Source organism: Lolium rigidum, chromosome 6, assembly GCF_022539505.1.
Source record: "Lolium rigidum isolate FL_2022 chromosome 6, APGP_CSIRO_Lrig_0.1, whole genome shotgun sequence".
Lineage (NCBI taxonomy): Eukaryota > Viridiplantae > Streptophyta > Magnoliopsida > Poales > Poaceae > Lolium > Lolium rigidum.
Window position 1 is genome coordinate 67,988,366 of NC_061513.1, and position 13,150 is coordinate 68,001,515.

The 13,150-nt window shown below is 48.5% G+C and overlaps 1 protein-coding gene across 1 annotated transcript; it reads left to right on the forward strand.

Annotated features, from left to right (window-relative positions):
* Window positions 1–11,071: 11,071 nt before the first annotated feature.
* On the forward strand, window positions 11,072–12,044 carry LOC124662743 (transcription repressor MYB5-like). Its single transcript, XM_047200545.1, has 2 exons — window positions 11,072–11,364; window positions 11,465–12,044. The coding sequence occupies exons 1-2, from the start codon at window positions 11,072–11,074 to the stop codon at window positions 12,042–12,044; spliced, it is 873 nt and encodes a 290-aa protein (XP_047056501.1).
* Window positions 12,045–13,150: the final 1,106 nt, after the last annotated feature.

Genomic DNA, 13,150 nt, shown 5'->3' on the forward strand with positions numbered 1-13,150 from the left:
AGGACAGCAATTGCCTCGGCTTCTTCAACGGTAGCACATCTCGGAATGGGGCTCCAGGCAGAGGAAATCGTATTGCCCTGGTCGTCCCTGACGATGGCCCCCCAATGAGCCGTGCCATTTGCAGAGATGAAGGAGGCGTCAGTGTTTATCTTAGCCCAGCCCAACGGAGGTTTAGTCCAGTTTTGGGTAGTGGCTCTCCTGTCCTTCTCATTTCTAGAAGCAGCCACATGAATAAGTAAACACTTGCCTTTGCGGTCTGGTGTCTGCATACCATAATTAAGTTGCATGGTGGTGTTGTAGTAATTTTCTATAAAACAGGCTGAGTCATTTATCATGGCTTTACCATCCCCAAAAATGGAGTTATTTCGAAGATGCCAAGCTCTCCACCAAAGAAACAGGATTTTGCATCTCATATTGTCATCTTGGTTAGCTAGAATATTCAGAGCCCACTCGGGCCCTGTTTCTCTCGGATCTTCTTCCTTTGGTAGGTTCCGGACTTTTTCCATTCTCGGTCGAAGGGCTCTAGCTTTGGGGCATACCATGGTAGCATGGTATTCGGTTTCGGTTCGATGCCGCAAATGGTACATGTAGGGACAGTACCTTTTACGATTTTTGATCTCTTGGTTTGAACGGCTAAGCCCTTGGAGGCAAGTTTCCAGCCAAAATTTTTAATCTTAGGTGGTGCTTTAGATTTCCAAATGAGGTCCCAAATCCTTCTATCTCCCGCCGGCTGCGAGCTAGAGCTAGAGCAAGGAGAGTTGGATTTATTTTCCGAGCCAAGTGGTAGGCACTCTTAACCGAGAAGATACCATGCTTATCTGGGTGCCATGCCAGGGTGTCTTCTCCAAGGATAAAAGGGATTCTGATTTTAAGGATCTCATCGGCATCGTGAGGATAGAAAATTGATCTAACAAGATTCACATTCCAATCATTTGTTTCTTGATCAATGAGATCGGCAACCCATCTGAGCCTTGACTTTGTGGGATTTCCAGTGATTTTTAGCTGTCCTCTTGGAATCCAATTATCTCTCCAAATTCTTGTCTATTTTTCCATTTATAATTCTCCAGACTACACCTTGTTTGAGGAGCTCAAGACCATGAGTGATACCCTGCCAACAAGGTGAGGAATTCTTGATAAAAGCGATGATCCAGTGAGCTTGCCAAATGGAAAGTACTTTGCTTTAAGTAACCTAGCACAAAGGCTATCTGGTTGGTCGAGGAGCCTCCAAGCTTGTTTTGCTAACAGTGCTTGGTTGAAGCAATTAAGGTCTCTGAATCCCATTCCTCCTTTAGATTTCCTTTGAGTTAACTTGTCCCAGCTGGACCAGTGAATGTTTTTCTTGTCATCCTCTTCATCCCACCAGAATTTTCTAGTCATCCTCATAAGATCCTCGCAAAGACTAACAGAGAACTTAAAGACACTCATGGCATGCGGGGAATGGCTTGAGCCACCGATTTGATGAGTACTTCCTTGGCAGCACTAGAAGTATACTTCTCTGTCCAGTCATTGAGTTTCTTCCTGTATCTCTCTTTGATTGGTTCAAACTTCCCATTTTTCATTCTTCCATTTGGTACTGGGAGTCCCAAGTACTTTTCTTCAAAGTTGACCGAAATGTTTCCAAGGATGTTATTGACTAGATTGGTGTTGTTTGCTCCGCAGCTATTTCCAAAAAGGATTGAACATTTCTCCTGGCTCAGTAGCTGACCTGTACCTTTTTCATACTTATCAAGAGTCTCTTTAATAGCAGTGGCCTGCTGAGCTGTGGCCTCAAAGAAAATGAGGCTATCATCCGCGAATAGAAGATGAGAGATGCCCGGGGCATTTCTGGTAATTTTGAGTTCATGTAGTCTCCCACACTTTCGATTTCCTTCTTGAAACAACTTGAGAAACCCTCGGCAACAAACAAGAAGAGGAAGGAAGAGTGGGGATCTCCTTGCCTCAGGCCTCTAAAGGGCGAGAAGGTTTGTTGTAGAACTCCATTCATCCTGAGAGAGTACCTAACCGACTTAACGCAGGCCATCACCCTTGTGATCCAGTGGTTATCAAACCCAAGCTTAACCAGCGCAGCTTCAAGGAAGGTCCAATCAACCCTGTCATAAGCCTTAGAGAGATCGAGCTTGTATGCACAGAAGGTACCTTTTTATCTCTTGAATGTTGAATGGTATGAATGCATTCAAAGGCCACCAAAGCATTGTCGGCAATTTGTCTACCCTTGATGAAGGCGCTCTGTTCCGGGCTCACAATATCGGAAAGACATGGACGAAGCCTATTGATGATGCATTTGGCAATGATCTTGTACGGGACGTTACACAAGCTAATGGGTCTGAAATCCTTGAGCTCGGATGGATTCTTGGTTTTCGGGATTAGCACAATCGTCGAGTTATTGACACCCTCGGGCATGATACCGAGTCTTGAAAAAGGACTGCACTGGCAGAAATAATCTCATCCTTTAAAGTGTCCCAGTTTTTGTGAAAAAGCTGGGCGAGTAATCCATCCGGACCGGGAGCTTTTTGAGCACCAATCCGGAAAAGAGCATGCGTTATTTCATCCTCGGACATATCTTCACAAAGGAATTTATTCATCTCTGCTGTAACCTTCCGAGGCATATCATGCACAACCAAACTCGGGTTGACATCGTTGTCGGCCGTGAACAGCTTACGATAAAATTCAGTGGCTAGATTCCCCATCTCGAGTTGGTCTTGAGTCAGGGAACCGTCTTCTCTTTTCAGTTTACTAATCCTGTTCTTTTTTGCTCTCCAAGTTGCTTTTCTATGGAAAAAATTGGTGTTTCTATCACCCTCTTTTAACCACATGATTCTGAATCTTTGTTTCCAAAAGATCTCTTCTCTGTGAAGAAGCTCATCCAATTCACTTTCTATCTTCTTTATTTTGTTTCTGTTTAGATTTCTCCTACATCTCCTGGCTCTTTCAAGTTCTCTTCTTAGCTTTTCAATTCTTCTCGGGATGAAGCCCACAGTCTTCTTGCTCCAATCTTGCAAGCTTTCTTTTACTGTATTGAGCTTGTTAGTGATGTCGCCCGAGTCCACCGGCACAAGGCTGACCATTCCAAGAGGTTTGGATTTCATCGTGGAGAGAGCACTCCCTTTCCCAATGAACTTCGTATCCGAAACAATGAATTTGCGGGGCGACGGTATGCGGTTCATCAAAACTTAAAAGCAAAGGACAATGATCGGAGCGGGAGCTTACCAAATGTTTTACGAGAGAAATCGGGGAAGGTGTTCATCCAGCCGGGGCAGGGAACGACTCTATCTAGCTCGACCACGACGTTCTTGAGGCCGACTTGATTGTTGTCATAAGTCCAAGGAAGCCCGGAGTAGCCAAGGTCAAAGAGATTGCAAAAAGAGAGCATCTCCCTGAACTCAGCCATTTGTTTTTCTCCTCTTTTTCTTCTAGGGAAGTGCTCAGATTGCCACATGACTTCATTGAAGTCTTCCAACATAAGTCATGGAGTATTTTGCATAGGTTTCATTTTTTTTTAGCAAATCCCACATCAGATATTTCCGATGCTTGCGCGGCTCACCATAAACAAAGGTACTCCTCCATTTCATATTTTTTTGTTGATCATGGATCATTACATCAATAACTCTGCTATTTATTTTAAACGGCTCTACATCTATGGACTCGTCCCGAACAACGCAACACCACCACCTTTTCCTTCATCTATAAAGGAAACACGGTGCTTAAGGCCTAATCTCCATCTAAGGCTATCTAAAGCAACTTTATTGTGACGAGTTTCGAGAGGAAGAGAAGCTTGGGTCGATGAGCGCGCGAAGACACTCCGGATCTCGAGCCGTCCGGGGCTGCCCAAGGCCCCGGCGGTTCCAAGCAAAGATTTTCATTTCTTCGACGGGCACGCTCCTTCGCGCCCGTCGGTTGACCAGCTTTAGGAGTGCTCGGTGGCCTCGTCCTCGAGTTCTCCTCGTTGTTTGCCTCCTTGTCCTTCTTCTTAAGCTTTTCCTCGGGATCATTAAGGATGATTTGATAAGACGAGCTGCCTGTCTCGGCTCCCCGCTGTGTCTGCTTGATTTACGGCTGTCTGGTCCCCATCTCCTCTTCAAGCAGCTTCTTCGGACCTTCCACGCCCAAGCACTTGCTCCATGTTAGGAACCCGGAGCACGATTCTCTTGTTTCTCGGCTGCGGCTGGGCATCTCCTTCCTGGATCTCCGGCCTAATGCGTGGAGCCCCCAGGGCTCCTCCCTGGGTTGTCAACGCAGTGCTCTTGGTGTTGTTGTCTTGGACAGCAACCTTGGTGGTTCTCTTCCAGGTTGCCGACTTCCTGGCGGTATACACAATGAGTGTTCTTTCTTCTCTGGCCTGGGTGCTAGTGGTCATGGCCACCGTCTTGGCGCTCACGGGAAGGCACGGAGTGGAGGGGGGCATAGTTGTGGTTGCAGCCCCCTTGCCAGTCACGTTTTTGGCGATCTCACCCTGACGCAGAGGCAGCTTCTCGAGGACGGCGTCCCCCACTGGAGGGGCGGCCTCACCATCCTTGTTGGTGTTGGCGATGGTGATCTCCTGATGCAGCGGCGAGGAAGCGAGGATCGTGGGCGGGGTGTTCGTCAAAGTGGGCGCAACTTCCTTGGCGTTGTTTTCTTGAGGGTCGTTGACGGTGAGCTTGCCGACGTCCTTGGCCACCTGCGCGATGGTGGGAAGTTGTTGCCGATTTCCGGTGCGTGTCGGCCACCCATCCCTGCCCCGGTTGGATCTCCGGGGAAAGGTGTGTAGGCGACGTGCTTGCCCGGAGAACTCGGAATGGGCCGGCGACGTGGGTCTTCGGGGAGTGTTGGAGGTGCCCCAATGCCCACATCATACAACACCATCTTCTCCTTGTCGGGGCCCCGCACTCGGTGACTAGATGTCCTATTATACCACATGAACAACGAAATTTGGGAGCCTTTCATAAGCCAAACAGGTGGTCACGTTACGCTGCTCATACTCATCCCTAAAGGTGACCCACCTCTGCGAGCTTGATCAATGGGAATACGAACTCTAGCTCTAAGGATTTTATCACATAAATCACCCCTAGCATATTTATCAAATGTGACCAGTTCTCCAACTTCATTTCCCAAATCCTTGACTAACTGTTGTGAGAGAAGGTAGAAAGGGATTTTCTGAAACTGAACCCAAATGGGTATGGTAGAGAAGGTGAAACTTTCAGCATCTATCCCTTCCTTAAGCTCTTCTATCAGGACAACATCATTTCTAAAATTCCATGGGCCTCCCTTAACTACATGCTCAAAATCACCAAGTTCGGAAAACTCGATAACAAACCTTACGTCCGGTAGGCTGCATGGTGTCGATGTGTCCCCGGATCCGCCGGATTCTCTTCATGCCATCTAGCAAAGTCTTCGAGGTGATCGCCATGATCGAGAGGTAGACCCCCACGACCATCGGCCCGATGCGCGAGATCGGCTTGTTCTTGGAGATGTTCCGGACTAGAATCTTCTTCTCCTTCTCAGTCGCCGTCTCCATCATGGCCATCTTCCCCTTGAGCCGTTGGGAGGGACTGGCCTGGGCAGTGGTAGCTCCCTGCCCTTCCCTCCCATCGACGCTGATCATCCTCATCTTGTTGGGAGCAGCATTGCTGCTGCCGCTTCCTCCTCCAGCTTGGACATTGTTGTTCTCCATCGTCAGCTTCGCCGCTTCCCCGACCATGAGGACAGGAGATGGGCACCTATGGGATAAAAGTGAGAGAAATTGGAAGAGGGGTGGTAGTGTGCTGCTCTTCGGGGAGTCTTGATTTATAGCAATTTCCTGCCGTTTCTTGATCCTATGATTGCTCCCAGCGTAGAATCGCTGAGAATTTGGGAGCATTGATTGGCTTTTCATACCCCTATCAACGGCATTCTCCAGCTGCATGTTCTCTTGTTCTAGCATGGGGTTGACAGAGTCTACAGGTGGAGAGTCAAACGGAAATCTGCTATGAAAGGGGGAAATTACCTCCGGCGATGAAATCGCCCTTGAATCTGCATCAGGTTCATCGCTTGATTCCCGCTCCCCTTGAATAAACACGCCGGTTACCTGAGGTGGCGTCCCCAACGGCGCGTCGCTAACATCAAGGGACAGAGAAACCTGCGCCTCCGCTCCTGGCCCATCGCTTGATTTTTGCCCCCCATGAATAAGGACGCCAGAAATCGCACCATTAAGGGCTGGCGTAATCTGCACCTTCTCTGCACTAGGGGCAACGCATCCATTACTAGGTCGTATCCGACTAAATTCGGCGAATCTTGCGCGGAGATATCCAAGGCTTCTTTTTGGGTCGCTCGAGTTGAGGATAATAATTTTCAGTTTTTCCCTGATGGATTGAGGGATGAAATCTGAGGTAGAACTGTTGGGATGTAGGTGTATGTTGCGGGGATTGGTCGGAATCACTCTAATCTCACTCTCACACACGGGATTTCTCAGGAAACTCTCCGCTCTCGTCGAATCGCCTCCGGCATCGCCGGAGAGACGAAGAGACATTTCAGTTACCTGTGTTCATGAATATGTGTTGATGCTATCATTAGTCACATATCCCTCTAATGAAATGAGACAACAAATATTGTGATGTCCAAAGCTAATCCAGAAAATACCTTTCATGTTGCAGCGCTAATTGTTTGGTCCCAGTTTATCATTTGATAAAATTAATTGTTGTGTTGCAAAATTGTAAAAAAAACATATGCATATGCACTTGTTTTGAATAGCAAGTCCTGCAAAGCTCTAAGTATGTATTTTTTTTTTGCGAAACCTAGAATACGCTCATACATACGTACATACACTCACCCATATGAACGCAAGCACACTAATCTTACTTCTATAAGCACATCTCTAGAGACTGAGTCCAACAAACTGATCCGACGAGTCTTGAGATTGACAAAGTCACTATGACGCTGCGCTCTAGATTGAAACGTCGCCTCCCACTAAAGAATATTGCACTTTTTAATCAAACATCAAATTGTCAAATATGGGATTTAAACTCTGGTGGGTTGTGGGTGCCACTACCCTCCTAACCATCCAAACATATATTCGTTCTCGCTCTGAGTCTGTTATATGTGGAGTGTGTTACGCCGTGGTCAGTATCTCTATTTACTTCCTGTAACATTCGGTTGGACTCAGCACACACTTATTTTAGGTGTATTAGACTTTTCATCAAAACAACTCAAACAATTAGCTGGAACAAACGGAAGCCGCAAAGAGCTGCACTGCACTTTGGCATGAACTTGTTTTATGTTGTTTCTCTAGGCAACTCTAGCGAGGTTTCTGTACAAGGCAGCGACGAAAAGAATTGAGCCCTAGTACGGTTCATCTGCAACCTGGCCCAGGTCTAAGAGCAACTATGACAGTTTTGTGATATATCTGGCCCTTAAACCATATAATAATATATACCGGTGCTGAAAAAGATGTCGTATGGGCTTCGGCGAAACAAATTCCGCAAGAGGCTTGCTCCAGTACAACCCCCTCCTCAAACTCAGTTTGGGCTTTTGGATATTTAGCCGTATATTTAATTAATTGACTCAGGCCCATTTCAAGACCCGGTATACCACGTATGGATATACACATTGGTAGATGGTGGGGCAACGCGAGAGGTCGAACACCTGAAGGCTCTACATTGACGCGAGCTTGGTTGGGATGGCGGGATGAAAAGCTCCGGCCAAGCTCCGGCAGGAACAACGATCAATCAACGGAGTAGCACCGCTAGCACTAGTGGTCCAAATTAACGGCACATGGATCATGGCGCCTTCGAGATGGTTCTGCCACGCGAACAACACCCGCAGGTTGAACAGGCCCCGACGACGGAGAAAACATGTGGCGCACCGGGCCAGCTCCGACGGCATTGGCCCCGAGAGCGTGGCCGTGTATACAGGTAGCGCTTGGTGTCGGCGAGGCCGATCTCAACAAGGCTCGAGAGCTTGGAGAAGGAGTAGGGGATGGGGACTGAGAGGTCGCGGCAGCCGCCGGCGCGAAGGGACTCGGGCAGCTGCAGCCCGCCGAGCGGCGTGGGAGCTCACCGGAGAGGCGGTTGTCGAAGAGCAGCAGGTTTTTCAATCACGAGCAGGCGTTGGTCTACGCCACGGCCGCGTACGGGGCTACAGGCACACGCTCGTGGAGCTCACTTCCGACCGCATCATCGTGGAGCTGTCCGGCACCAGACAGAGGCCCTTGCTCAGCCGGACAGCCCGGCGGCACACCGATCTGCAACGTCCTGCCGGCTGCCGCGGTCATGTCTAATCGTGCCGGCCGGCCGGCTTGTTATTCCTTGTGGCCGTCACGCTGCCGCTGAATGTCATCATCCACCAAAGTCTGCGCCAGGCCACATATGTGTCTTACTCCATCTTCTTTTAAATGGATCTTACTCGTATATGGTATAATTGAATTGGGCCGTACGGATTTTGTATAGGGATAAATATACCAATTTTATACTAATATCGAAGGGGTATCGAACGATCTCAGCCGTCCTTGTGTTTGAGCCCGTTTAAGCCCAAACTGAGTTTGGGGAGGGGGTTGTACCGGAGCAAATGCCATTCCGCAAACACAAACCCTGTAAAACTGAATATTCCTTTCTTTTATCTACATGGGCTCGTCTTCATCCCTCCCCACCCCACCCACCAACCCACATGGCCGCAGCCACTCCCACACAACCCCCACCCCCTCCATCCCCAGCATCGGTGACCGCACCATCCCCATCACCGTCCGCTCGCACCAGGCTCCGTAGGTTGAAGTTTCGTGGGAACCACCTTCAGCAGCACCAGAAGGTCGAGAGCTCGATAGAGGCTCGCTCAAGAGGTGCTTCCCTGATATATCTCAGCAGGTCGCTCAATGTGTCAGCATGGAGATGCTTAGCTCGAAATTTCTCCGCGATTTTGCTGAAAACAATCCGAGCACGGAATGTCTAGAGGGAACAGACGGATTTTGTCCAGAATCAAGGCTGCGTGGAGGAATTTGGCCTGGATTTGGAAGAATCCGGCGGAGCTATGTCCTAAAATTCCCCTCCCGCAAGCTGTCAATAAGTTTTACGGGCCACGAGAAAAATTGTCCCCTGAAACTTTGGATATGAAGAGGTAGAAAATTTGGTTTAAGGGGCACGGAAAGTTTTGTAACTATTGATGAAGTTTATGGGATCTGAAATAATAGAATTGCTAGAAATAAGGTTATTAAGTCTCAGTCACATAATCAGTTATTGGATTAAGTGCATTAAGATTTGTGCAATTGTTAGTTTTGTGTGGGATGTCATTTCCTCCACAGGCACTTTGCGCTTATTTTTTTGGCCGCAGGCTGTCACTCATGGGTATTTTCTAGCTTTCTTTGCTTGGGATATTCACTTTGTCTCATAGAAACATTTGCTCCCATTGTGTGAATCTACATTTTGAAGTTTCAAAAAATTCTAAACTAAAAAATTTCATGTACATCTACACATTTTATGTTTGTACACAAGTTTTCCTGAAAAACTATAAAAATTTGTGGCTCCAGTAAAAAAGACAAGTTTTGATGCTATAACACGACTACGTACAGGACATTTTTTTATCTTTTTTGTACACGCCACATAAAATATTGTTTCTCCATGAAAACTTGTGCACTAACATAGAATGTCACGATGTACAACAAAAAATTTATGTCAGAATTTTTTGACATTTTTAAAATTATTTTTTAATTATTTTGTATAATAGGAGCATTTGCTCCTATGAGCCAAAACGCCACCTCCTCTTTGCTTTGCTTATTTGTTGTGCCTTTGTAGCATGGTGTTTAGCATTTCTTTGTGTGCTTTGCTTGTTATTTGCGATAGAAAAATAGCAACAAATGGATTGCAGCTGAGAAAAATGTTCGAGTCTATTAGGTTACATCTCGATCCGTTCTAGTTTAAGGAGTTACACATTGGTCGCAACTAAGACATTTTTGAGTTGCATGTGGGTCGCAAATGAGTTTTTTCCCAGTTGCATGTGGGTCGCAACTGAGAAATTAATTCCGAGTTACATTTGAGTCACAACTATGATTTTTCCTAGTTGCATTTGGGTGGCGACTAAGATTTTCTCAGTTGCATGTGAGTCGCAACTAAGAATTTCCCTAGTTGCATGTGATTCTAGTTGTATTTGAGCCGCAACTTAGATTTTTCCAATTACATGTGGGTCGCAACTAAGATTTTCTCCGGCTGCATGTGGGTCGCAACAGAGATTTTTCCTAGTTATATGTGGATCGAAACTGAGGTTTTCCAGTTGTATGTGGGTTGCAACGGAGATTTTTCCAGTTACATGTGAGTCGCAACTGATATTTTCGATTGCATATGAGTCGCAAAGGATATTATTTCAATTGCCCCGTGAGTCGCAACTGATATTTTTTTTGTGGCATATAGGTTACAATTAAAAAATACACGTGGATTGCAACTGTTTGCTTAGCTGAGAACGGACATTTTTCTAGACACTCACTCGTTCACTGCCACGGAAGGCACGCCTAAGACACGAAGAAGAAATAAAACCCGTATGTTACAAGTTGGCATGATATACGGGAAGAAAAGAAAAGAGCAACAGACTGAAGGGCCCCGCAGACCTTAAGTTAAGCCAATCTATTAGTAATGAAGCTAATTTACTGGAGTAACAAACGCTGAAGAAGCCAGCCGACTTAGATTTATTAAATCTCAGTCGCCTAATCGCTAGCCAGCCGACTTAGGTTTAACAGACTCAAAGTAATAATCGCATCAGATTGGAGAGGCCTAGTGCGTTGTATGGTTGCGGTACATTCTGAATTTGGAGGTACCCAGTACCATTATCCGCCTCCTCTGGTTTGCCCCCGATCGGGTAGTGCCTGAGCGTGACACGGTGCCATCCAATCCGCAAATCGCCGCGAAATTCCTCCGTTTCCGAAAACGGAACAGACCGCCGCGCAATAGGGACAAACCACCCCACCGACCGTTGCCTCTCCGGGGAGGTGGCGCTGCGGCGCACGGCGGGAAAGGCGAGCAAACCCCTCTCACAAACAGAAAGAAAGCATTCGTCTTGAAAGCAGCCGAGCGAGGAGCCGAAGTCCAAGGCTAGCTAGCTATCTCCCCTCGTATACGTACGGGAGCAGAGACCGATCGCGATGGCACGACGGAAGCCGCCGGCGCAGAGCGGAGCCGGGAGCGCGGACGGCCAGACGGCGCCGCTGAAGCGGGGGCCGTGGACGGCGGAGGAGGACGAGCTGCTGTCGCGGTTCGTGGAGCGGGAGGGGGAGGGGCGGTGGCGCACGCTGCCGCGGCGCGCGGGGCTGCTGCGGTGCGGCAAGAGCTGCCGCCTCCGGTGGATGAACTACCTCAGGCCGGACATCAAGCGCGGCCCCATCGCCGACGACGAGGAGGACCTCATCCTCCGCCTCCACCGCGTCCTCGGCAACCGGTGCGTGCGTGCGTGCGTGCAACTAGCTCGCTGAAATGCCGTCTCCAAAATGCGCCCGAGGAACTTCGGTGGATTGATGGATGTGCACGCATGCATGCAGGTGGTCGCTGATCGCCGGGAGGCTCCCGGGGCGCACGGACAACGAGATCAAGAACTACTGGAACTCGCACCTCAGCAAGAAGCTCATCTCCCAGGGCCTCGACCCGCGGACGCACATGCCGCTGCCGACTGCTGCTGCTGCTGGTAAGACGGCAGCGGCTGGTCGCTCCCACGCTGCCGCGTCCGCTCCCGCTGCTGCTGACAAGACGGTAGCGGCGATCGAACCGCCGCGACCTCCGCCTCCGCCAGCAGTGCAACCAACCTCGTCGGCAGCTGGAACCGGATGCGACCGACGTGACAGCCCAGCGGACGGAGGCGACGACGACTTCGCATTCGCAGCAACGATGAGCCTCGACGCCCACGGCTTCGACGGATTCGAGGACCAGTTCATTGCTGAGTACGGTGGTGCTGCTCGTGGGGGCCGCTTCGACGACGTCATGGTGTCTCCGATGGTGGACGACGACACGTTCACCTCGTTCCTCGATTCTTTGATCAGCGACAAGCAGTTCAACGGCTACCTCGCCGAGGGCGACGCAGCTGATCACAAGGATGCGAAGAACGATCAGGGTGGCGCACGCTAGCTGACGAGTGACGATCTCAGAACTGTAAGGTGTCGCATGGTATTCATGGTTTATGTACTGTTAAGTGGTAATTAACCACCAATCAGTTGGCTAGCGAATAAGTTGATCATGAGCAGATTATTGGTACTCCAGTAATTGCTTCTCGATCTAGTGACCGGTCTCTAGACGCTTATGCGATAAAAATTACGAGGATCTGTATGCATTGCAATTGCAAAGACACAAGTGATGTGGTGCAAGATGCTGAATTAATGTGTTCACCTGCTAGTGCTACTCAGTCATGTGTGCATCACGTCGACCTGCAGGTCCATCCTTCTATATCTGTTAGTTAGTGCTAGTAATTGCGTTGGACAATGCGTTCCTTGTAGTATTTCCTTGTAATTTGCCATATCTGTACCTGTCCTGACTCCTCATCGATTCGGCTGTCGACTGGATTCAGGAAACAACACCCGTTGTAGCTCTCTCTTCTCCTGCGCAATCCTACGTACACACAGCACGCGCTCGAATTATATCAGCAAGCAAACCAGAAAAGAAAAGAAAAGAAGGATAAAACGGATCTTCGCACATATACAAAAGGGAAGGGGGCACTATTTCACAATTCACATCATGTGAGTATCAACACACGGAACGAGAAGAGAAAAGTCTATGAACACATCGCAACCTACAGAGACCCAAGGGCTCAAACCCCTGAATCGTATTGGCAATGCGTTGCAGCAACCAACAGAGAGGAGGATTTGACCTTGTAATTCAGCAGCTAGCAGGCGATATGTCGCGGCTCTCGATCTGCTATAGCTCCTGGGAAAGCGGCTTGAGGATACAAGTCCCAAATGTTTACTCGAGGAGGGAACCGAGGGAGAGAAACACCGGCATGGCGGCATTGCACTTGGGAGCTGATGAATGCTATATAGCGAATTTACCCACCGTTGTGACAGGCCGTGTCGTCCAGATTGACTGTCAGGTTGGACATTTTGTTTTGCGGGTACTGTCAGGTTGGACATTCTGTTTTGCGGGTACTGTCAGGTTGGACTTAACCAACAGTTTTTTGGGCGGCTTTCATCTCGTGAGTGATTTTTACTGGAAATAAGTAATTTTTACTCCAGAAATGCATA